Below are 25,497 nucleotides of genomic sequence, written 5' to 3'. Positions count from 1 at the left end.
AAACAGGCTGCCATCCAGCTGAGACTCCTCTCCAGTCCACAAATGCTTATTGAGCTCCATCCCTGGCATTAGGTAGATAATAGAGGAAAAATGACAAAGTTTCTGTGCTCATGTGACTGGCATTTTTTATGAAGAGATAGCAAAGGTGAGAGAGAGGAAAAATCTGCTTACTGATGGCCCTGAGAACCATCTCACCCATAGATCCCATTAAATGCTTGCATCCTCTCATCAGACTTACTTCTTTTTACCTAGGGCTGTCGGTCAAAGTTCCTGAGGACTTTGGGAGGATTATAGCTAGTCTAGTGGTGTTCCCAAGGGATGAGGAAAGAGGCTATTTAAATGCAGCCACACCCCTATGAGACCCCATGGAAACCAAAGGTGGCTTAGATGTTGAGTTTTAAGGCACATAAAGAAGTTTGGGGGCATAAAAAAAGAAAGGCATTGTAGTTGACCACAGAATAAACTTCCATTTTTTTTTTTGGTTTTTCGAGACAAGGTTTCTCTGTGGCTTTGGAGGCTGTCCTGGAAATCACTCTGTAGACCAGGCTGGCCTCAAACTCACAGAGATCTGCCTGCCTCTGCCTCCCAAGTGCTGGGATTAAAGGCGTGCGCCACCAATGCCTGACTAAACTTCCATTTTTAAAGGCATAATTATAGATATCTTTCATTACTGAAATATGTTCCTTGCTTTAAAAAAAGAAGAAAATAAAAATACGGTGACAGAACACACAGGAAGAAAAATGCCCATCCTCCCAGTGACCCAACCTTCAATGGTCACCACCGAATGAATCCCTGGATTTCAGTTGCAGGGGAAGGTGAGTGGATGGATGGATGGATGGATGGATGGATGGATGGATGGATGGATGGATGGATGGATGAGTGGGTGGGCTAGTGAAAGTTGAATAGTTTGAAAAATGGGTAGGTGGATGAAGGATGATGAGTGGGTAGGTGAATGGATATGACGGTGGATGGGTAGCTACGGAGGGATGAATAGATGGATAGGTGGATAGAAGGATGAGTGGTGAGTGTGTGGATAAATGATGGGAAGATGGATGGGCACAATGATGTGACTGTATTGCATACCCTTGTTTTAGTTATTTGTGTGTAGGTGCTGTACATGTTTGTGCTTGTGCATGTAGACCAGAGGTGGATATCTTCTTCAGCTGCTCTCCATCTTCCATATCAAGGCAGGGTCTCCTGCTGAACCTAGGGCTCACTGACTTTCACAAATCTAGCATGCCAGTTTGCGCCCTTGTGTTGAGATTACAGGCAGGGTATGACTACCCAGCGTTCTGGCATTTACAGGTGATGGGATCTTGACACTTGGGTGACAAGCACTCTGTGCTAAGCCATTTCCCCAGCACTGCGCCATCTCAAGGTCTTTTCCTCCATGACATGAGAATCTTCAGTTTGCTTGAGTGGCTAAGTTATCAGTCACAAACAGCTAGAGAACATGGTCTAGCCAGTAAGACACTCCAGGGAAGCTACTGTTTTCCTCATTACAACGACAGAACACTGGGTATGGTAATACACGCCTGTAGTCCCAGCCTTGGGAAGGCTGAAGCTGGAGGGTTATACATTCAAGGCCTGTGAGCTACATAGTGGGACCCCGTCTCAAAAATAAACAGTCGGGCGGTGGTGGCACACACTTTTTAATCCCAGCACTCCGGAGGTAGAGGCAGGTGGAGCTCTGGGAGCTCCAGGTCAGCCCAGTCTACAGAGTGAGTTCCAAGATAGCCAGGGTTACACAGAAAGACCTTATCTTAAAAAACAAAAACAACAAAACCAGAACGGGTGGCTGGTGGGAATCACTGTCTACTCCTGGGAGGCGTGGACATCAGTTCCCTGGAGGACCTTAAGCCCTGTGCCCAGGCCTGGGTCTGAGCCTTTCTAGGGTTTCTGTGCTGATCATCCAAGGCAGGAGGAGAGCTTAGCCTACCTGGAGTCCTAGGCTGTGTGGAGGGGTGGTTAGCATCTGATGGAGAAACAGCTTTGGGTGGGAAAAGCAGCAGAGGCTGTGGGAAGGGGACTGCTAAATTGCTTCCTTCCTCCCGTTGAGGGTGAGGGTCACACAGAGAAGGACCTGAGGTCTCCTGCCTCCAGCAAGGGCTGGCACCCCTAGACATGTGTCTACTGTGATACCCACTCTATAGATGGGGAGACTGACAATGTCATATCCAGAGTCCTGAACCTACAGTTGCTGCACGTCCTTCATTGTGTCAGAATCAGACTCCTCAGGCTTCTCGTGCACACTGAAGACCATCAGTCACGGGAACCTCCAGGCCTTCAGTGTTGGATTGCTACTGCTGGGGCAGTGAGAGTCAGCCATTGTGGGACTACTCTGGCCATTTCATATAAGTCAATCTAGTAAATCCTCTTTTAATGTTGTATAAAAATATACATTAATATATAAACACACAAATATACATAATGTAAATTATAATTTATGATACATAACACATATATTAGGTATCTATTATTATACATTGTATGTATATGCATGTATTATATATTGTTATGTGTAACATATTACATGTTATATATATAGTACATATTTATACAAGATATAAATATAATACTATGAAGTATATATCAATATATACTATATATTGAATAGTATACATATAATTTAATATGTATTAAAGGATGAATTATTTACTATTACATTTATACTATACATACATACATACTGGTTCTGTCTTGAAAATCCTAATAGTTGTGCTGAGATAGCTCAGCTGGTGAAGTGCTTTCCTTGCAAATTCAAGGGCCTGAATTTATCCCCAGAACCCATCTTAGAAAAAGTCAGGTGCAGTAGCCTCTGCCTGTAATCCCAGCACTGGGGTGGATCCCTGAGGCTCAGTGGCCCAGCCAGTCAACCCTGCCCTGCCAGCTCCAGACTGGGAGATGCGCATAATGTGTTTTTAAGCCCTTGGTCTCATTATGTTTAAAATCACCTATGTACCTCACCACTAAGGGCACTGGGGTCTATTGGTCTGGGCCAGACGCCGCAGCACTTAATGTCCTGGGAACCATTGGTCACTTTCTCATTTGAGGGCTCTACTATTCCAGAATCACATCACGAGGGACACAAGGGAATCTCATTCTCGTCTCATCGTTACTGACCTCCTACTGTCAGTCCTGGGCAAGAGCACAGCCACCACTGGCCTCTCCCCCATGCTGGCACTGGCTTTTGCTGAGGGTCTCTGTTCTCTCGAGGAGACAGCCACCGGTCACCTGCAAAGGTGCACTTGGGCCCCTCCCTCCCTCCCTCTCTCCCTCCCTCCCTCAGCATTGCACATATCTGTGTCACTGTGGCTGCCTTAGGATCTGGGCCTCAGAATAGCATCACCTGTGCTCTCCTCCTTCCCCACTGGTCTCTTTAGTGACTGCCTAGCTCTGCTCCACCCCGGTCCTGGAGCTGGGACAGAAAACACATTCTTTTGTTTGTTTGTTTCTCTGTGTAGCTTTGGAGGCTGTCCTGGAATTCGCTCTGTAGACCAGGCTGGTCTTGAACTCACAGAGATCCACCTGCCTCTGCCTCCCGAGTGCTGGGATTAAAGCCTGGTCATTTCGTTCTTATTGGCAGTGTTTGGGACTGAACCCAAGGCCTTGTGCTTGCTGAGCAAGTATCCATGAGCCACGCTTCAGTCCCTGAGACTAGAAAGGAACTGAGTTTCTGACCTGGGAGCTCTGAAGATGTGTCTGGTGATGGCAGGCACTCTCCATCCTTAAAGGGGAGCCATGTCTGTCGAACATGGGGGTTGGGTGTTTCCAACAGCACCCAGCTGGAGCTCAGTACCCTCTCTCATCAGGTCTGATGGATCTGGAAAGCCTTGGCTGTGTTTTTTTAGGGGGACCCGCATGGTGAGGAAATCCCAGTCCTCTTCTGAGGATAACGACGGCTCAGTGGCTTTTGATTAAGCCTTCACTCCCCCTTGGTGCAGATTGTTAGGATGTGGACAGTTAATTTAGAATTTGGAAGGGAATCCAGGTGAGAAAGCCAGACCAGGAAGGAGAGCACTGCCCACCCATGGAAAGACTCACTTCCTCCCTTTTGAAGGTTAACTGAACTCTGCTGAGAAAACTCCAGTGCAGTGGCTGCTTTGCTGTATCCCTAAGGAAACCAGCCAAAACGCTTCTCCTGAGAGGGTGGGGGAGCCGACTGTGCTGAGGCTCCCAGCAGAACAATGGATATTCCAAGCAGCTGCACAGACCAGCGGGCTAGACACACAGCAGAGGCTCCTCATGACGAGGGTGGGGGCGTGTCTCGGTTATCGGTGGATGGTTTTTAAAAAAGGGGCTACATAAGCGGAGGGTTGACTGTCAAGGAATGCACGCGGGCTGCCAGGCTCCCCTTCCACCTGTAGGAGTCCTCCAGGTAAGTCTGTGGCTAGTGATGGATGGTGCCAGCACAGGGGACCAGCTGGCACACCCACTGCTCGGTGTTTCACCACGAGCATGTTCCCAGCGTCACTTTCCTGGCCGAGTACTATTTAACTGGCATTGTTAACAGCCAGGGGGCTAGGCTAACAAGTCGGCCAGTCAATAAAGTCCTTGCCACACACACAAGCCGAGGTTTAACCCCTAGGACCGACAGGAAGGTGAGAGAACCAACTCCACTAAGTTGTCCTTTGGCCTCTACAGTTGTGATCCATCACCCTCCCCCAACATATGTACACAGTAAATTTATTAAAAAACATGGGATTTGAAGCATGGGATGTAGCTCAGTGGTTGCTGGTCAGGCATGTGTGAGGCTTTGAGTGGCTCAATCCTCAGCACCATACCTTTTAAAAAAGCACCAATGCTTTAACCTACTGGTAAGTGGATTAATTCCCCTTATATTACATGGCTAATCATGGTTGTCAACTTGACACATCTGGGAAGGAATCTCAATTGAAAAGTTGTATGGTGGTGCACGTCTTTAATCCTAACAGGAGGATCTCTGAGTTAGAGGCCAGCATGGTCTACAGAGAAACCCTTGTCTTAGAATACACACACACACACACACACACACACACAAATAAATAACAAGTAAATAAGAGAAAGAAAAAGAAAGGGAAGGTCCTGGTGCACGCCTTTGATCCCAGCACTTGGGAGACAGGCAGACAAATCTCAGCCTGGTCTACAAGAGCTAGTTCCAGGACAGCCTCCAAAGCCACAGAGAAACCCTGTCTTGAAACTCACCCCATCCCTCCCACCCCCCCCAAAAAGAAAGGGAAGGTGCCTCAATCGGATTGGTATATAGATATGCCTGTTGAACACATTCTCAATTGCTAATTGCTATAGGAGGACCCAGACCACCACGGGCAGTATCATCCCTAGGCAGGTGAGCCTGGGCTGTAAGAAAGGTAGCTGAACAAGCCAGTAAGCAGTGGGCTTTGCTTTAAGCTCTCGCTCCCTTTGGTGGACTATAACTTGTACCTGCAAGCTAAAACAAACCCATTCCTTTCCAGGTTGCTTTGGTCATGGTGTTTATTGAAGCAACGGAAGGCAACCTAGGGCAGCTAGCTACCTGTAAAGTGCTGAATGACATCAAGTCTCTGACTTCTTCCTCTTTCCTCTGTGGGAGTCTGGTACCCCGACAGAGGCAACTGGACTTAGAGGTATCTCAGTTTTTCTGTAAACTGTCGGGGGCCGAATATGGTATTTCTGATACAGGCCTCAGCTCAATTCCAGGAGCTGGAATCTCCTATATTTCTTTTAGATGTCAGCTGGTTATGTGGAGAATGACTTCTAGTTTGTATAACAAAAGACCTGGGCCCTGGGTGTACCCACACCCATCCCGGGGACTAGAGGGACTTGCCTGGGGATGTGGGATGTGTCTGAAGACTGGTGAGACTGTAAAGGAAGTGTTTCCTAGTCAGCCCTATATACATGATAATAGATGTCTTCTGCCAGTACCCCTGGTTTTTAGAAAGCTATTTAAGAGGATGCTTGAATAAACCGGTGTTTCCAGTATGGACTGAGAGCCCTCCTGAAATGACAAGATGTCCCTGTCTCATTCTTAACACTGTTGGGCAGCTAGGACTTCCCTGATCCACATGCCCCCTCTCAGGGACAGACCTGAGGCTGTTTGGCTGGTTCTGAACACAGCCCTAAAGACATCAGTCCAGAATAGATGGCCCCTGCAGCTTAGGACTGATACAAGCCAGACCCCGGCAGTAAACCATGTGAACCCCAGAAAACAGACACACAATATACAAATACTTGTCATTTAAGTAAGAGAGTGGCTCTGCATACAGAACTCAGTATGAGGCTGTTTCCGACTACAGAGTTGCTGAGACGGACAGCACTCCACAGCCACACCACCTTACACACTACGATCACTAGGGCAGCTGTGAGGCCCCAAAGCAGAACACTCAAAGAGAAGAGGGCTTCCATTTGTGGAGTAAGTAGCCAGCCAGTCACCAGGCAGGAAACACAAGGACCTGCCACCAGGGCTATCAGTAGGACTGGATACCCCATGAGCCTCCCAAACTAACAGTGGAGCTAGAGACCGACAACTAGCATTCACTTCCACTTTTCCCTTATCTTCCCAGTGTCAGACTTTTCCTGGGCACTGTGACCTTAGCCTTACATATGACATCAGAAATGACAATCTCCCCACCCCCCAAAAAAAGCTAAACAGGGCTAAGATGTGACATGATCTTGCAAGCCTCAGTCAGAGCCAGAAAGAACCCTGTCTTCTGTCTTAGTGGCCCTGTGGAGCTCACCATGGGGGACAGTGAAGGAGGGGGAGCCCCACTCACCAGCTCTCCACCTCCAGGAACTGAGACAGTCCCAGCCCTGGAGGAGCACACGGCTGGCTGCACGCGCTGAGGGAACAAGTGGCTGGCTTGTCTGGGTTGGCAGTTATTCCAAGTAACATGTTGTAATTCTTAGTTTTTAGCTGAAACTTTAAAAGTTAAAATTGATTAGATAGAAAGAAAAATCCCCTTTAAATAGCCGTAAAATTTTCTCTTTATTTAAAAACAGTCAGGTGTAAACATACAATTCAAAGCCAAGCACAAACTTTAGCACAAGCATCGGGTAAACAGGGTAAAACCACTAAGCCTAACAGACATCTGTTTAAACAAGTGTGATGCTCACATCACATCCATGTCATGTCAAAAACAAATGTGAAACAAAGCTTTGAAAAAACACAATCCATGGGACACTTGTGTTTGAGCTTATATTAGTACCATACAGAGAGACAGTGAGAACACAAGCACTCATCCTATCATGTTAGCCAAATGAAGATCTGGGCTGAAAACGTCAACAGCGTCACTACCGCCTCTTCCGATGCACAACCTAACCAGTTTTGGCTTTTTGAGGCAGGTTCTCTCCACATAGCTCAGACTGGCCTCCAACTTGACCCTCCTGCCTCGCCTCAGCTTCCTGAGGTGTGTGCCACCATGCCTCACCCAATCTATTGTATTTTTCTTTGTGAAAACAACAGAACTTCATGATAGTGATGTAAACAGTAAATCCTCACCCGCTCCCTGCAGTGTTGAGGATGGAACTTGAGGCCTTGTGAATGCTAGGCAAGTGCTCTACCCATCAAGCTACACCCTCAGCCTTGAGATAAGGAACTTTTAACCTTAAAAATAAACAGAAGATTCAGAACTACAAAATGCGATCTACTCAACGCAGGACCAGAGTTTTGCTTGAGAGTCTACAGAGTAATTGCACTGCGTATTGTCTCCATTTCTACTCAGCTCAATCACAGAGAAGGAATGCTTAGGTCCTGTTGGGCTCTAAATAAATAAGCTCATGACTAGAATCCTGACTGCATCATTCTCTCCCCTCATACAAGCATGGCCTTGAAGAATAAAATCCATGAACACTGCCTTTTGCCTGCTACTTGGCAGAGCTGCCATGTCTGTAGGCAGCTAGAAGCAAGGCTTTTGAGTGTAGCTTAGTTCCATTTAAGGATAATTCACCTACTGTGCACTTAGGTTGAGCTAGACACAAGGCTAATTTAACTTCAAGAACGTCTCAGCTTCAAGAAAGCGCAGCTGAGGGTCTAATGAGAGTCTGAGGCCCAGTCTAAAGTGTATGAGGGGCACTGATGCTTCCCAGGAACTAAAGCCAAACAATCCACTTCATCTAGACCCTGCAGGGACGTCCTTCCAATCCAATACCTCATAGCCAAGCAAATGATTAAACTTTCCCAATACAGGAGGCAGAGGCAGGCAGATCTGTGAGTTCAAGGCCAGCCTGGTCTACAAAAGGAATTCCATGATAGCCAGGGCTATAGCATAGTGAAACCATGTCTCAAAAAAACAGAATAAAACAAACAAACATAAACTTTCCCAATTCAATTAACTTGCAAAGCTTGTTGCTAGGTCTAGCCTACATGCTTCTACATAGATGTTAAAAACTTGCTAGAACCTAGAGGGACAAGCAGGAAAATGTTACATCTGACCACAGACTTTGCTGGTGCTCATGACAACTTCTAGCAGATCTTGTAGTGGATAAAGACAGCTTCAAGTCTAGGGGTGAACAAATCAGGACTTCAGCATGAACACCAACCAGAACAAGCTACCCATTTCCTACCTAGAATAATAGAAACCAATAACCCCCAGGCAGAGAAGACCTGATACATAGCAGCGTTGCAGCTTGTGGGATCTCTGTAGTGTGCTCTAGCCTTCTAAACGTAAGGCAGCAATTCGATGGCCACTCTTGCTCCCATGCTAAAACAGCTACTACAGCTGCAATCGAAACCACCTCAAGTTCTTCACCAAGCAGCACAGGCACGTTTGAGCTGGAAAAGGCACAAGACTGATGTCACTCCCATTTTTCCAATCAACCCTCCAGGGTTCTATATACTGACCCTTAGAGAAGAACTCAGAAGTGCCCTATGCAGGAGGCTGCCATCAATCCTAAATTCTCTTGTGCACCCAACTCTCAAGATTAACATCGGTGTGTGGTGGGAGTAAGGGAGGATGTTAGAGGGGAGGGAGGAACCCCTACTAGCTGTGGAAACAACTGGCTGTGGCTGGATTTCAGCGTCCTAAGAATACTGCGGGGCCAAGCCCCTTATTGAGAATTTGTGTTCCAGCTGCCATGTTTCTTCCTGTACACAAGTACAGATCCTAGAAACCCTTTCATTACTCCAAATTGTTAAAATTTCTCAAAACTGAGCAACTGCTTTAAGCAATCAATTAGGTTTTAAATGGTTATTAGCACAAATTCCATGTGAACACACTGGGCGTTTGATTCAAAAGAGCAAGAGAAAGGAGACTTGGCATGCGTGGTTGACAGACTGGGGACAACTATCAATACCATCTCTACTCCTGCCATGTTTCCTGTGAAGAGTGACAGTTGCAGGCTCTGCTGCAGCCATGTAGAGTCTGAACTGGGTAGGGCTCTTTCTTTGCTGCACCTCAGGTCTGGATAGATACTGTTCTTGAAACAACCCCAAGTCAGGACATTAAGGACCCTAGCTAACAATTCATTAAACAACCTTAACAGGACATTTCAGAGCAGCTTCTGGCAGTGACGCTTAGGGCCTGTCACCAGTGTGGAGCTATTTTTCAAGGCAGGAAGTGTGACAGGATGGCACGTCTTTCTCTCACTCTGGTACCCAAATACAAGACACTATTTCTGAAGGGAGGACAGAATGTCTTTCACTACAGATATAAAATCAAAGCAGGAAAGAATGTTAGGATAAAGTCTAAAGGATGATGAAGGAACAAAGCATTTCATGTTCTGTGCTTTCCACCCCACTTTCCAAAACGTACAATTCCCGAATGTGTGCACCAGTCCAGCTCATTAGCACCAATCCTAGGAAACTTACTTTAAAAACTCAAGACTGTGATCCCTGAATGCTTCAGGTCTGGTTAAGAGCTAGCAGTCAACCAATAGTATGTGTCTCTTCTTCAAGCCCACAAAAAATACCTGTATTCCAATTATTAAGGGCCTTTGGCAGGGGAAGAAGCCCCAGGTTTGTCCACTTGAGCTGCACATGCTTGCAGCACAGAGCTCAAGGACCTCCAACTCCACAGAAGTCTCTACACCAACTCCCCCCAGATACTCAGTGAAAGGTCTGGGTAAGTCAATGCTAAAAATACTGAAGCTTCAATTTAATACTAAAGAAAGTACTTCCCCTTTATGTACCAGTATCTTGGCCACACAGTTGGGTATGAAGTGGGGCTGTGATGAGGAAGGGGTACTCACTCTCTTCTGACATACTAAGGAGCTAGGTCAGGAAATCTGATGACACAGGAGATAAAAATAAAGGACAATCATTAACTTCTAACAGTCACCTGATCATTTGATACATCAAGATTGATTTTATTCTTGGCTTCAAAAATATAGTTTTAGGAAAATGTCTTCCATGTGCATGGAAACAAGTCTGCGAGCAAACACCAGTCACACACAGCTTTAGACACTTCAAGATGTACTGGCACGGGGGTGTCACGTACCAACCAACTTGAGTCCTCTGGAGCCACAGGCAGTTCCAGACCAAAGCAAAGATGAAAACCGAACCCACAGTGAGGTCCTCAGGTTCTCTAGAAGAGCCCATTGTGTCTCAAGGGGCAGAAGCTTCCACTCAAACTGATTTACGCAAGACACTTGAAAAGTAAGTGGACCTCATTGGGTGAGGAGCTGGGGGTGGCTAATGTTCACCTCAAAATGACTCAAACTCTTTGCATTTAGTCATTGAAAAGATATCTTCAGTTCCTGAAGGTAGTGCATGTGCTGGCAAACTGAGCTCAGGGATGACCTCCCTCCTTCCAAGGCAGGAGTCTCTCCACTGTCCTGTGAGCGCCAGGCTTCCTCCAGCACACCTACTCGAGGCTCCAGGGCACTTCCTACAGCCGAGTCCATCTCCATCCTCCTCTCTGACACTCAGAAGACAGGAGAATCACAGAAAGGGCAAGGGCTCTGCAGCAGCCTCTTAATCCAGTCAGGATCTGCAAAGAAGAGCCAGCGGAACCAAGCATCAGCCTCAGAAAAGGTGACAGGATAGGATGAGCACAGGGGCATGAGGCTCAAGGGCCCAAGCAGTTCAGTCTTTCAAGGCCTCAGCTCCCAACAATGCTTCTGTATACAGCATCATCTGCAGAGCTGTCACCCAAATATAGCCCTTACACACTCCCTTGAGTCAGGGCCTCACACTGGTCCTGGGACCATTTGTTAACTGGTTCTGGCTTCACAGTAACTGCAGAGAGCAGTAAGATTCTGCTCTGAACCAAGAGCAGGACATTTACATGGTATGGAACCTGACCACACCCCACCCCAAGGCTAAGCCAGCACCCACCTTCTGGAGCAGGGTGCCGGGCAATGCTGTCGTGGAGCAAACACCGTCTGTATATCAAGCTCTGGCAGGACTGGTAGGTTAGAAAGCACCTGAAAGAAGACAGAGTCCAGTCAGAGGAGGCTCCTTGGGCCAACCTGCACTGAAAAGCTGGTGCTGAGGGAAACTCCCATAGTTATCAGGGCAATGCTTCTTAGTATGTAAACACTCACATATCATATGCAAAGCCACTCATTGGTTTTTAAGATATATGAACTGCCTCAACAAGATGATAGGACAGACGTAGTAGACTTCCTAGGGGAGGCCTTACGCACTCTGAGGAGCAGATGGAAGGAGGGGAGAGTGGAGGAGTGGGAGGAGAGGAGCGGGGGGGGGGAGCTGGGATTGGAATGTAAAAAATAAATTAACAAAAAAAGCAAAAAAAAAATATATATGGATTATCTTTCAGAGCTCTTAGGTCAGTAGTTCTCCACCTGTGGGTCTCAACCCCAGGGGCTGTTGAACAGTTCTTTCACAGGGGTTGCCTAGGATCACTGGAAAACACAGACATTTACACTAAGATTCACAACAGTAGAAAATTGAAGTTACAATGTAGCAATGAAAAAATTTTATCGTTGGGGTCAGCACAACATGAAAGACTATATTAAAAGGCCACAGCATTAGGAAGGTTGAGAACCACTGACTTAGGTACCGGGACAGGAAAGATGGCCCTGAAGGTAAGAATGAGGACACGGAGTTTAGGTTCCAGCACCATGTCACAAGCCAGTTGTGTTCTCACTTGCATTTGTAGCCCAGTACAGATCAGGACAGAGACAGGAGAATCACTGGGGCTTGCTGACTGCCAGCCTGGCAGAAAGAGACTTTGTATCAAAGGAATAAAGTGGAACGTCATAGAGGACACTTGATGCTCTCTTCTTGATCCCACACACAAAAGTATGCATATGCCTCAGGCACATATATCACACACAACACATGAACTTTTTAAGTATCGAAGATGAAATTAATGGTGTTAAAAAGACAGGAAACAAACTAATAAACGCTCAGAGGGTTCAATTAAATTCTGCCCAATGAGCATTCACTGAGCACCTACCAGAAGGCAAAGGAGCAGGAAGGGTACAAGGTGAAGAGGAAAAACCCCAAGAGGTAGCAGTTTTCAGGTGAGCAACTACCGAGTAAAACTTAGGTCAGGGGAAGGGACTCCAAAGTTGGCCTTAGGATTTAGGTATACAGGAAAAAAAGAGTTCACGAGAAGGAAATTATACCAATGCATTTGGGGGTTAACCTTAATCAGAAATGGAAAACAACTTCTGTGAAACAACCCACAAATGTGGGAGGCACGAGCAGGCAGTGACTACTATGAGGGCTCTGAGCCCACTAATTTCGGGCAAGTTCTTCTTACTATCCCCATGTCCCAACACCAGTCTTTCTACAAGATGGAGATCCTTATGCAGTTGCCCTTTGAGGATATGGTCACTTAACAGATGTGCATCTGTCCTGATTTGTCTGGCATGCTGACAGTGCTCAACAGATGTTTGATTACAAGCCTAAAATTTACCCAATTTTAGATTTTAATTATTCTTTCCCTTCAAGGATAAAAAAGTCCAAACAGTCAAATAGGAAACAAGCATGTCAATAAGAGAAGGAATCATAATCATAGTGCAGAGTGGTGGTGGTGCATGCCTTTAATCTCAGAACTTGGGAGGCAGACCTCTGAGGTTGAGGCCAGTCTGGTCTACAGAGTAAGTTCCAGGACAGGACAGCCAGGGCTACACAGAGAAACTCTGTTTTGAAAGCAAAGCAAAAAAAAAAAAAAAAAAAAAAAAGGAATCCTGGTTGTGCACAATCCTGGTTGTGCACAGTGGCACATGCCTGGGGGGGTCGAAGCAGGAGGATCATTAAGTTTAAGACCAGCCTTCACAACATAGCAAGATCTGTCAACAAGACACACAACAAAACAAGAAAGAAAATGAATGAATAAATAGTATGTGCATCACAGCCCTGTTGTAGTTAAGTAAATCTACCATTTCTGCTGAGCACTAGCAAACACTGCTTTAATCTCTGTGCTAAGAGAACTGCCTAGTCCAAAGGAAGGGTAACTAGGCAAAGAGTCCTTAAAAGAGCCTCGAGTAGTGATCACTGAGGAGGCAGAGGTCAATAAATTAAAAGCCAGCTTGGGCTACAGTTAGACCCTATCCTTATCTAAAGAAAGTGAAATATGGTTGTAAGGAGAAAAACAGGAGAGCAGAGGAATACACAGCACTAGGTTTGTTTGTGTGTGTGTGTGACACCCCCCCCCCAATTAAATATCTGTGTCCCTGCAGACATCCTCAAGTGGGAGGGGTGCCTGTAAACCTGAGCAAGGAAGCCAGTTCTCCTGAATGGAGAAATCTGGGAGCTGAGTTCAGAGCAAGGACGAGGGCTTGAAGAAGCAAGAACAGACTGTGAAAGGTTGCAAGACACTTAAAGAGTTTTAGCTTTTCAATTCAGAAATGGTCAGCTACTGGAGAGCTTTTGTTAGTTTTTGTAGGACTGTGCCTTGCAAATGCTAGAGGTATGTTCTCCCATTGACCCATAGCCCCAGCCCTATCGGAGAGTACTGATGTGACAAGGACTGACAAAAATTGAGTATCATGACCACAACTGCAGAGGACAGACCGAAGGTTCAGTATGGAAGTAGCAGGCCCAGGTGGAAGATAGTCTACCATCATGTGCATGAACAAGGACAGTGTCTGGGCCATGGCTACAGTGGCAGAAATGTGAGGGGGCTGGATTCTTTGTGAAGGTGACATCTAAATAAAGACACCAGGCAGGCAGGAAGCTAACTTGCAAGTCTGAACTGAAAAAGACACAGACCAATAAGAGAATGGCAGATGACCGAGAGGATAGGCCTAAGGATGGACACTGAGGAGATGAGACAGGATCTGCAGAAAACTGGATATGAAGTCAGAGGCTGGAGGAAAACCAGAAAGTACGGTGTCTTGGGAGAATGTAATAAAGTATCTCATGGAGAAGGGGGTGACTGGAAATGAGGACCCACCAAGGTCACCTCTTTGGCTAGGCTAAGGGGACAGGAAGAGGAAGGAAGGACTCTTTCATTACAAAAGTTGTTTATTGCTTTTGCTGTCTGACAACTTCATACATTTATATGATGTGTTCAGATTATTCTCTCCAATTCCCTCTCATCTCCTTTCCCATGTCTGTTATATGCCCCTTCCCCCATTATGAAACTTAGCCAAAAAAGTACACAAGCACCTTGACTGCAAGGCAAACAACCAAGTGAACACAGTCACTTCTATTCGTCAAGCAGATGAGCCCTGGACAGTGGCTCTGTGCTGCACAAACCTGAGACAGGAGCAGCCTTGGGAGCTTACCGGAGCCAGATGTGCCCATTGGAACAAACTGCCTGCTTGCGATCCGTGAACGGTAAGATCTCCTTACACAGACTGCAGTGCTCGGGGAAGGTCTGCTTATTCATCTTCTTGGAGATGTGTCCAATCAGGACCTGGTGAGATACCACAGGTGGCAGTGAGGGGTGGGTGGGTTTCTGGGAGTAAAGAGTACTTACAGTCAATATAGGATTGTGTCAGGACAGGAGAGGTGTATATCTACAGGATACGCTGCTGTCCAAACAGTTCAAAACCTGCACCTTCTACCAGTGTCAACAGCAAAGTAAAATAAATAGACACAGTGACCCTGACCTCTAGGGTGAACTCTAACCTCAAGGGAGAAATCTCCCAAATCCAAGCCCTCTGTCTTTCTTTTAGTTGCTTTACAAGTATAGTTTTTGCTTAAGGTGCTTTAAGAAGGAAAGCCATTAATTTCCCTGCAAAAAAATGTGGACTATTGTGAACTTTGTAGAAATATGTAACTATACTGTCATTAAAAACTTTTTTTAAAGGTTTTGTATGTGTGCCACTTGTGTGCCGGTGCCCACAGAGGATGCCTGGAAGCTGGAGCTACAGTGGCTGTGAATTGCCATGGGGGTGCTGGAAACAACCTGGGTCCTCTAGAAGAGGAGGGGCTTCCCAGTATAGAAATGTTTTAGTCTTTTATCACAGATTTATAAAATAAAAAGATAATCAGAATTAAAAAAACAGCTTCCCCTTCAGATGGCACACACACACACACACACACACACACCCTTCACGGCCTTAGAGGCATGGGATATACCAAACCCTTAAGCTTCTTTTACTACTAACTCCTGCCTTCCCAGATCTGAATGTATTTATGCTTTACCTCTTCTAGTAGTCTACAAGGGTATCTTAATTGCTAATTTGAGCAAGCCATTTCAACTCTTTTGAATATAATTTGCAAATTTGTGGGTTGTTTTTTTTTGGTTTGGTTTGTTTGATTTTTTTTTTTTTAAACAGGGTCTCACTATAGCCTCCAACTCACAGAGAACCTCTGCCTCTGCCTCCTTTGTACTGGGATGGAGGCGTGCACCACCACATCAGGCTTAATATACTTTCGGTCTTCAAAATTTACAGTCCTTCACATTAGGACAGACACCCTCACTCCTCTTTTCCAGGTAAGCTGAACAAACCAGCAGCAGTATAGCAGTAAGGATGGCCCAGTGCTCTAACGCAGAGCAGAGCTGAGCCTAAGCTCTACGTGAGGAAGAACTGCTGCTATTTACTCTCTGTGGCCTCAATCATGGAAGCTCTATGACAATCCTTTTCAAGGAATTCTGGTTCCTGGAGAATAAAAAAATTCTTAATCCTTTTAACGTATTTAATGTATAAAACACAGATAGACTTATGAGACAAGAATACATACTAGGTCTGTAGTATTAACTAGTAACAAGTCATGGGCAGGAACGAGGAAGGGGGAAGTGGGGCAGTTGGGAATGAAAAACAGTTGAGAAATATATCATACTACATGCCCAACAGTCACAGAACATTTAAAACTACAGTAAAATCAACACTATAGGCTGAAAGGTCTCTGTATGAAGCAGATCTAGATTCTTAGACCACAAAAGTTATTCTTTAATCAGAACTCAGATGCTACAGCAAAGCAAGGTATAGTCTTCTCATTGTTTTCATACTGGCTTAGTCAGAACCACATAACCATGTTAGACATAACAGGTCTACAAGCACACAGCATCTAATCAAGAATCCTCAAGGTAAGAATGGAACCTATTACTTTCCACAAATGCTTTTGCTAGCATATCACAGATTACTTACAATAATTCTATCCAGTCCCATGACAGTGAAAAACAGAATATTCTGCCAGGCAGTTTAAAAGACAGAAAACAGGGTTTAAATGTTGACTTTTTAGAGAAGAAAGTCACAAACATGACCAATACCTCTTACTGTGTTTAAGATCACTGCACTTGTCCTGTGGGCAGCAGTTTCAGGGCGGACAAATGCACTGTGAATTGAGTTGGTAGGGACAAAGCTATCTGGACCTCTCAATTTCATTGAGATTTTAGGCAGCGAGTGTCAATATCCAGAGTGAAAGGAACAGACTTGTGATTTAAACTTTCAGCGTACAGCCTTTTCCTTGGTGGGGTACTCTTTAGGGTTCCACAGCTCTAATGCTGTCCCCCGACCAAGCCTGGGAAGCTGCGTAATAGTTTCTTTTCTGCAAGAATCTTCAGAACCCATAGGATGATAACCTGCACCAGGAACCTTATTGAGGAGCACATCCTACCATACTCCATATGCTTGTAGCCATCCCATTCTCTGGGGGAAACTTGAAGTCTGGAATACACTGTAGACAAAACTACTACATTGTTCCAGTACCCAAATAAACATAACAGCCCAGTTAAAAAAACAATAAACTCAACCTCAAGCCTTTTAAAGAGAAAACATACACCCACATTAACCTTTGTAAAACATGATGGAAGGGAGCACAGGTGGGCATCTCCACCACTGTGACTCACTACTCGTCACATACCACTTGCCACTGCAGTGTCCTTGGTTCATCCACAGCCTGGAAAAGTCATCTGGCAAACCCTGCACATCAGTCAAAGGCACATAAAAGGAAGAAAGTATGTCCTTAGCTTCAATCCATATTTCCCATCTCATCTATTTCTCTGTACCTCATGCCAGTCAGTTACCTCAATAATGTTGATGCAAAAGCCAACCCAAGACCTTTTTACCTAGTGAGAAAAGCAGGTGGTTCACAGGGCTAGTAGTTTGATAGACACCTACCCGAGCCGTTCTGTCATCATATTCCTCATCAGACATCAGAAAGTTACAGAGTCCCCTGGTGGGTATGCTGGTGTTCTCCGTGATCCAGGTGTGCAGGTACACTTCTCCCAGGACCCGCTTCATGTGCTCCCTGGTCAGGTGCATCTCCACAGCCTCAATCTTCCCTTGGATCTCCAGGAGCTTCTCCTCTATGGGCTCACGGCCTCCGGCATCTCCCATGGCAGTGAGTGAGTCTTCAGGGGGCTCCTCTGGGTCACCCTCTTTGCCCCTCTCCTGCAGGCCAGCCTTAGTCCCCTGCTTGGAAGTGCCTTCTTCTTGCTGTTCATCCTCACCATCGCCCATCCCAGGTGAGTCAACCAGTAAGATTTTTGAGTCCTCGTGGGTGGGTTTCCATAAGGCCTCTGAAGGGGATTTTTGCATTGACTGATACAAAATCCTTAGGAGAAAAAGCTTAAAACGCCAAAAATAGGTGACCCCACTGCTTTCAATCTTTTTTTCCAAAGCTTCATGTAAAAACTGAGGGATATGTTTATCTTTTAAAATTTTCCAGCGGACTAAGTCGATCAAGTCCACCTGCTTAAAGAGATTCTGAACTGAAGACTCCAAAAGCTGAGCAGCTGCCTCCTCAAAGGTCTTGAGAGTAACAAACTGGACCTGGTAGTTCTTGTTCACGGGATGGAGGCCATTGATCATGCCCTCAGTGGTGATAATGGCTAGATAAGCACCACAGGGGCTCACTGCAATGCCGTGAGTCCTCACTGAGCCAAATACATCTGAGAGTTTAATCAGCTGGTGTTCAAACTTCAATGCAACATCTGTGAAAATAGGAATCAATTGCCTCACCTTCCCATCACTAGAACAGGTGTACACTGTTCCATTCTGCTTGTCTGCAGTCATGGAGACGATGGGCAGTGAGTGAAGGCCTGTGACATGGGAATTGTGAACATTCAGACCTGCCTTTGAGATCAGAAGAAGACACCAGAACACGTAGGAGCCTCTTGCAGCTACCACTAAACTGCAGCTACACTTTTGGTAAGGGTGATAAAGTGGCACACATTTGATGCTGTGCACAGGCAATTGGTCCATTTCTTTCCACAAGACAACAGGCTGTCTTAAAGTGAAGTAGCCTTTGACAGCTTTGAGATTAACAGGGAGAATTTTTACAGGTCCAAAAGCACTGCCCACAATCAGGCCACTCATTTTCCGATTATTGTGCTCATATTCCCACCAAAACAAAACACTGGGGGAGCTGATTCCTGATTCAATGGTGTTGCATGAAGAGATGGACTCCTTGCCCACAAATGGCAGCTGAAATTGCCACACAGCTATATTTCCATTCTCAAAGAGGACAGCCAGGAGCACACTGCCCACATCCCGGCACTCATTGTTGTGTTTTACTTGCTGAGTAGTACAGATGCCTGACCATTCCATTCTGACTGGGGTCTGCATGCTGTGTCTCCTCTGAAACTCAGCAAAATCCCCCAGGTTTCCCCCAGGACCCTCACTTTTTGAGAGCCTATAACTGGTTTCATAAAGACGTTCTCCATAAATCTCAGTCAGATCAACCAGCTGAACCCACTGGAGTCTGTTGAGGTTCACTTGCACAGTCAAGCGATTGTCCATGGTCAGTGCTGCCAAAAGGCACCTGCCATTTGCATCACAACCCATGGGAGACCAGCTAGTATATTTGAAACCCCGCATTGGGGGCAATGCCTTCCCCTCAGGGTTGAACATCCTGTCCAACATAAAAGTCTGGCTGATGGTGGGGTCTTTAGAGGAAGCAAATTTCTCCTTGCATTCAGCAACTTCTGTTTTTGAGCCAACCTGAAAATAAGAGATACAGAAGCTATCAGATATTTACCAATAGAAACTTGTTTCCATTAACATACAAAACAATTTTATATTAATTCTGCTAATTCTGACATTATATGCATTTAAAAGATCAAATAGCCAGGTGTGGTGATGCACACTCATTAATACAAGCACACTGGAAGCTGAGGCAGGAAGATCGCATGTTCAGCCAATCAAAGTTGAACAAGACAAACAAAAATAACAATAACAATAAAAATGAATTATGTTTAAAGATTAAATGTGCATTTACTCAAGGAAATGTCCTTTTTTTTTAAAGACTCAATAAATGTGATTAACTTCATGACTGGGTTTCCAAATTCTTCTTAGAATTGGCCTATGGAATAGACAGTTGATCCACAAGAGTGAAGGGAACACTTAGCTCTGAGCCAGTCACAAAACAACAGCTGGACAGTGGTGGCGCATGCCATTAATCCTAGTACTCGGGAGGCAGAGTCAGGCAGATCTCTGTGAGTTCGAGACCAGCCTGGTCTACAAGAGCTAGTTCCAGGACAGCCTCCAAAATTACAGAGAAACCCTGGCTCGAAAAAACAACAAAAAACCCAAAAACTAAAAACCAAAACAAACAAAAAACCCCAGCAGTTAGGGAAGTATGTACATATATTTATTTCATTTTTGCTGTATTGGTAGCTATATTTTCATAATAGCTTTGTGACACTGAAGATCAAACCAAGGGCCTTATGCATGCTAAGTAAATACTCTACCACTGAGTTACATTTCCAGCCTAACCTCAGTCTTTTTATTTTTATTCTCATTTTTCTCGTTCTACCTTGTAGAGGCAAGGTTTCCTGTTTCTGCTGTGCTTGTGTTCTTCAGGTTAGTTGTTGGTCAGCTTCCCCATGATGCTTCCATCTCACTAAAGGAATGTTGGGATTACAGATGCAAGCCATCATACAGCACATTGGGCTTTTTCATGTGTGTTCCAGGGATTGAACTAAAGTCATCAGGCTTGTGCTTTTTGTCCACTAAACTTCATTAACCAACTCCAGGTCTTTTAGTCTGCAGTTTCCTTAGCAAATCACACACATTTAATATCAGTTGCCCTGTCTACTCTTGCTACAAGCTGGCTCCTATAAGACTTCTCTATTCCACCCACTCCTTTTCCTGGCTCCCGTGCCTAACTTGCCCCTTTCCATCTGTCCTACCAGGGTTAGTCTTATGTGGCCTCAGATCATTCTAGCTTTGCTTCATCATTCCCTGTCTATGTCTGTAAGATGTATCAAGTGCTCAGCCAAATGATGAAAGCTCTATAAGATTGTAAAGTGACAATAAAGACAGAGGAAGTTATAAATGACTAAAATTATAGCCAAAACAAAACAAAAAAACAAAGATTGATCTAAAGATATTTTCAATATACTGAAAGGAAAAAGAACTCCATCCATTCTTTTCAGAAAAATGGATAAAAGGCATGGTGGTACATACACATCTGCAATCACAGCTGGGGACAATGTCAGTAAAGAGTCTGCCCTGCAAGTACAAAGTAACTGAATTTAACCCAAAATTCATGTAAAAAATCTAGTAGATACAGTATGTGCCTGTAAACTTGGTGAGGCAGAGATAGCGGAATCCTAGAGCTCACTTAGCCAACTTTTCCAACTTTTAAAATGCTCCTAGAAAAGATGTCTTTTGAAATGCTCTATATTACCCTCCATCCCTCCTAGAAGTAACAGGGAGTATATAAAATGCATGTAGCCACTGTAGAAACATGCTTAACTGGAACTAGGCAAACTTTTAATTTAAAAGTAGAATCTTCTAGGTTTTGGAACAGAACTGTAGCCAAAATATCCCAATTTTACAGCATCTAGAGATGAGAGACATCACTGATCTTGAACAGCAAGGTAATTTCTAATACATGATTAAATTCGAATTTCTTTTTTTTTAAGAAGATTTTTTTTTAAGATTCATTTATTTATTACATATACAGTGTTCTGCCTACATGCCAGAAGAGGACACCAGATTGAATTGTAGATGGTTGTGAGCCACCATGTGGTTGCTGGGAATTGAACTCAGGACCCCTAGAAGAGCAGTCAGTGCTCTTAACCTCTGAGCCATCTCTCCAGCCCTCAAATTTCTTTAATTACATTTCCCTTCCCAACTTTTCCCATCACAAAACCAGTTAGCAATGTAAACTAGCACTCAGATGTCCAAGGATCTAATCACTTGAAAGTTGAGTTTCCAGAGGCTGCCAGAGCCCATCATGCAATCATTTACTGGTCAGTGGTCAGTTTCAAGCTAACCACTACCAATATAAAAGCTGACACAGAAAGCCCCATCTGAAACTTCAAGTAGTAAGGAGCTACTTGAAGACAGAGGATGTGTGATTTCCAAACACAGACAATAGTCATTTCATGTAGTAGGCACAGATACTACTTCTGTAAGCAACTGATACACAATAAGACTAGGTCATAAACAGCATTAAGATTTGGAACTGTATCAGGAGTCTAATGGGGAAAAAAAGATTTATTTTTTTATGTGTATGAGTGTTTGCCTACATGTATGTATTTGTCCTATATGTGCATGCCTGGTGCCCACAGGTCAGAAGAGAGTGTAAAATCCTCTAGAACTGGAATTACAGTTGTAAGCTGTCCAGTGTGGGCTGGGAACTGGAGCCCAGGTCCTTAGCAAAAGCAGCATAATGCTCTTAAATGTTGAGCCATCTCATCAGTCCTGTGACAATATTCTTAAGTCACGACTTTCTTGTTTTCAATTATTTTTATCATTCTATTTTCTATCATATAATTTCAGTACCCAAGACAGAAACTTACAAAGAGCTGATAATCAACATCTGAGCTGTGATCTAACAGAATCAGAGCAATAGCTTACAAAAGGTTTAGTAGCACTTTAGTTGTACTACATACTAAAATCATCCCCTAGGTTACAAATTATCTGTTATTTGAGTTGAAACAGTAGCTAGCTGAACAACACTGAATAGATTTAAATTTCTAGAGACCATCTCTATGTAGGGCACAGAAGAACTGACAGATTCCTTTATATTCATGTAAACTTTATCAATTAGAGGCTATATAAAGGTTTTCTGCTACCATTTAAACAGTGTGGCAAATGTCAAATGTAGCAGTAAGTTGGTCAATTTATCAAAATGTTAGTATCACCTTAAAACCCATACCACATTAACACAGACTTTTCGTATAGTTGTATTTTTGTCTTGGGCACTAACATGTACTCAGTGCCACACATGACAATGTTGTTATATAGACAGGTCTATGTTATGCCAAAGCCCAGTCAGTCAGTCAGTCAGTCAGTCAGTCAGTCAGTCTCTCTCTATCTCATTTTTTTTGAGACAGGCTTTCTCTGTGTAGCCTTGGTTGTCCTGGAACTCACTTTGTAGACCAGGCTGGCCTTGAACTCACAGATATCAGCCTGTCTCTGCTTCCTGAGTGCTGGGATTAAAGCTGTGTACCACTACTGCCAGGGTAAAGCCCTGTCTCTTTCCCTCCTCTTTTATCAGCCCAGCAATCATTTGCTTACCTCTAGCTCAGGCGGTTTCATACTCCTAAAGTATACTTAAACTATACTCCTAAACTATATCCTCATAAAATTGAAATGGCACTCAAGAAACTTCCTGGACTAACCTTCCTATTTCCTAAACTGATGTCATTTTCTCTGACTCTAGAAGAAATACTTCAGCTCCAGGTGATTCATCAATACTCAAGCAACAGTTACACTCAATGCTTAAAGATCTATGTCAATGAGCTACATGGCACCTGGATGGACTTTCTGAGCTTCTTTAAAAAGATCTTACGTGGCTCAGCCAGTCAAGTTGACCACCTAATTCAATCTGTAAACCTGTAATCCCAGGCAGGATTATCAAACTCATAATGCTATAAGAAGAAAACAAGATGTATTATCTGATTCAACACTGTTTGAAATTTGAATTAAGTGTGCTAAAAAGAGCTCATGAGGGCTACTCAAACTGTACCCATGACTAATGGCCCAGATTTGGAATGGCTGTCTAGAAGAATGTGGAAAAACTTTGCTTTCAAATAAACACACTGCTATGTGGGTATGTAGCTTTTTTTGTTATGTTTTATTAGTTTTTTGAGACAGGGTTTCCCTGTGGCTTTCGAGGCTGTCCTGGAACTAGCTCTTGTAGACCAGGCTGGTCTTGAATTCAGAGATCTGCCTGCCTCTGCACTCTTTGCTTTTAGACTACATTGTTTTGAGCATGACCTGCCAAAGAATGTAAGTTCCTTGAGGACTGTTCTCTACACTGATTTATCCTAGAACCCCGGTAGGCACTCACTAACTCTGACAGATTACTCACTCACTCTGACAGATTAGGTACTCTATCTACATGTAGAGCTATACAGGAAATAAGTAAGCCTTTCTAGGCTACAAAAAGGATAACACTGCTCACTACTTTAAAATACACCGTGTCTGAGAATGGTGACATTAACACAATAAAACTTTAGAACTCTTAAAGTTCATGGGCAAACTTGGGTTATATGAAGTTGAAGGTACTAAATTTACAGAGACCCTGGACTTGAAAATCTAAGCTCTGGATGCTCCTCGAGGTTTTATTTTTTGTTCCATTTCCAAAGATTTACAGTATAAACCACTATTTACCTGTCTACTGAAGGAGACACAAGGAACATTCACCATGAAATCGTCAAACAGCTAAGACAACGAAATAGACCAGTTTTTCTTCTCAAAGCAAAAGTGGCGCGAGAGTAGGCGGCAAGCAATACAGGATAAAAACCAAAGCCAGCTCAGGGCCTCCCGGAGTTGGCCCAGACAATAGGAGCAACGGTAGAGGCAGGTCTGGGGCTGGGTCAAGCGGGGTGGAGTCTCAGAAAGCACCCGGGCAGTCAGCGCTCACTGCCCATCACGAAAAGAGGAATGGATGTCGGAGCCTGGAGAGGGGCGGGGAGAGGTTCAGCTTGCAAGGCCTTTTAGAAGCCCCTTGATTCCCAAAAGTTGTATGGATGAGCAGGGATGTCGGGGTCCGTAAAGATGGCTCTGCTTCATCTTGCCTCAAGGTCAGAGTTCAAAAGACCTAAAGGATGTTTTGGTCTTGGTTGCTGATATCTTACCTAATTAATAACACACTTGGGCTGAGGTGTGTTTCCTCTTGACCCTCAAGGCAGAATAACAGGTGTGGTTACCAAATGCTGGAGGATTAAGGGAAGACTGTTCCTTTTACATGATAAAGAAGTTTTCTGCCATGCCCCGCTTTTGGGTAGGGTGCTTAGGAATGTTGAAGAATATATTTGGGGCGTTAAGTGTTCACTGGATTGCCCTTCTGACTCTATTCTGTGTCTCTCTTTCTTAGCGTCTTTTCCTGTCGTTTCTCAATCCACACTCCCCACCTCAGGTACACACCGGGCAAGTCGGCTGGATCCGACTGAAGCCCCACAGGACGGGTTACTGCCTCACCATACGGAATCCTAGACCCAGGTGCAGGTCAGGCTTCCCTTGGGATCGGGGACGCGTCCGCGGGAGAACCGCAGGCGGTGAACCCCAGGTTGAGCCGTGGAGGGGACTTACTTTGAGGAGGCAGCTGTTGAGAGGTGCGGGCACCGAGGTGCGGTGGATCACCAGGTCCTGGCCTGGGTTGTGCACATCGCAGATAAGTTCCAGGACGGCGATGCTGCGGGCCGTGGACACGGACACGCGGTGGTCCTCAGACCAGGCCAGTGGCTCCAAGCCGCTCACCGCGTACTGCAGCTTCACGGCAGGCTCCCGCCGAGTAACCATGAGGCGGAACGCGGCGCTGGGCCCGGGGGCCGCTTCGGGCACGGGCTCTTTCCCGCCCCCTTCGCCCTCCTCCTCTGGGGACGGGGAGGGCTCTTCGGCCGTGGGCCCCACCAGGGCCTGGTCCGCCTCGCTCATCTTCCTCGGGGCGCAGAGGTCGGGTTCCAGGGAGCACAGAGCCCTCGCCACCGTTCCCCGGCAGCCCCCTGCACCACGGCGCCGCCTCCAGCACCCTCCGCGGCCGTTCGCTCCTCTCAGGCCCGGAGCGCCACCGAGCCAGAAAGGACCCCGCCGTTGCTAGGCAACGCCACCCTGCTAGGTGGCCGCGGAGCTGCCTGTCTGGAAAGTGCGCTCCAGGCGGGCTGACCCGTGGCGCGCCTGCGGCTGAGAGTAGAAGGTGGGATGTCGCTTTGCTAGACACTGGGTGCTAGGCCCGACTAAGAACCCACGGAAGAGTGAGTCTCATGTGGGTGATTGAGATGCTAAGAAGACCAGCGTGGCGGCTGACGGGGACCT

At 45.3% G+C, this 25,497-nt stretch overlaps 1 protein-coding gene across 1 annotated transcript; it reads right to left on the bottom strand.

Annotated features, from left to right (window-relative positions):
- Positions 1-6,942: 6,942 nt before the first annotated feature.
- Gtf3c4 (general transcription factor IIIC subunit 4) lies at positions 6,943-25,496 on the bottom strand. The gene is made up of 5 exons (XM_005085429.4): positions 24,775-25,496; positions 17,401-19,224; positions 14,617-14,747; positions 11,249-11,337; positions 6,943-10,901 (listed from the first exon to the last, which is right to left on the bottom strand). The coding sequence occupies exons 1-5, from the start codon at positions 25,117-25,119 to the stop codon at positions 10,837-10,839; spliced, it is 2,454 nt and encodes an 817-aa protein (XP_005085486.1). The 5' UTR covers positions 25,120-25,496; the 3' UTR covers positions 6,943-10,836.
- Position 25,497: the final 1 nt, after the last annotated feature.

Source organism: Mesocricetus auratus, unplaced genomic scaffold, assembly GCF_017639785.1.
Source record: "Mesocricetus auratus isolate SY011 unplaced genomic scaffold, BCM_Maur_2.0 Super-Scaffold_100004, whole genome shotgun sequence".
NCBI classification, from domain to species: domain Eukaryota; kingdom Metazoa; phylum Chordata; class Mammalia; order Rodentia; family Cricetidae; genus Mesocricetus; species Mesocricetus auratus.
The sequence above is the reverse complement of the archived record's forward strand: the minus strand, read 5'-3'. Positions and strand labels throughout refer to the sequence as shown.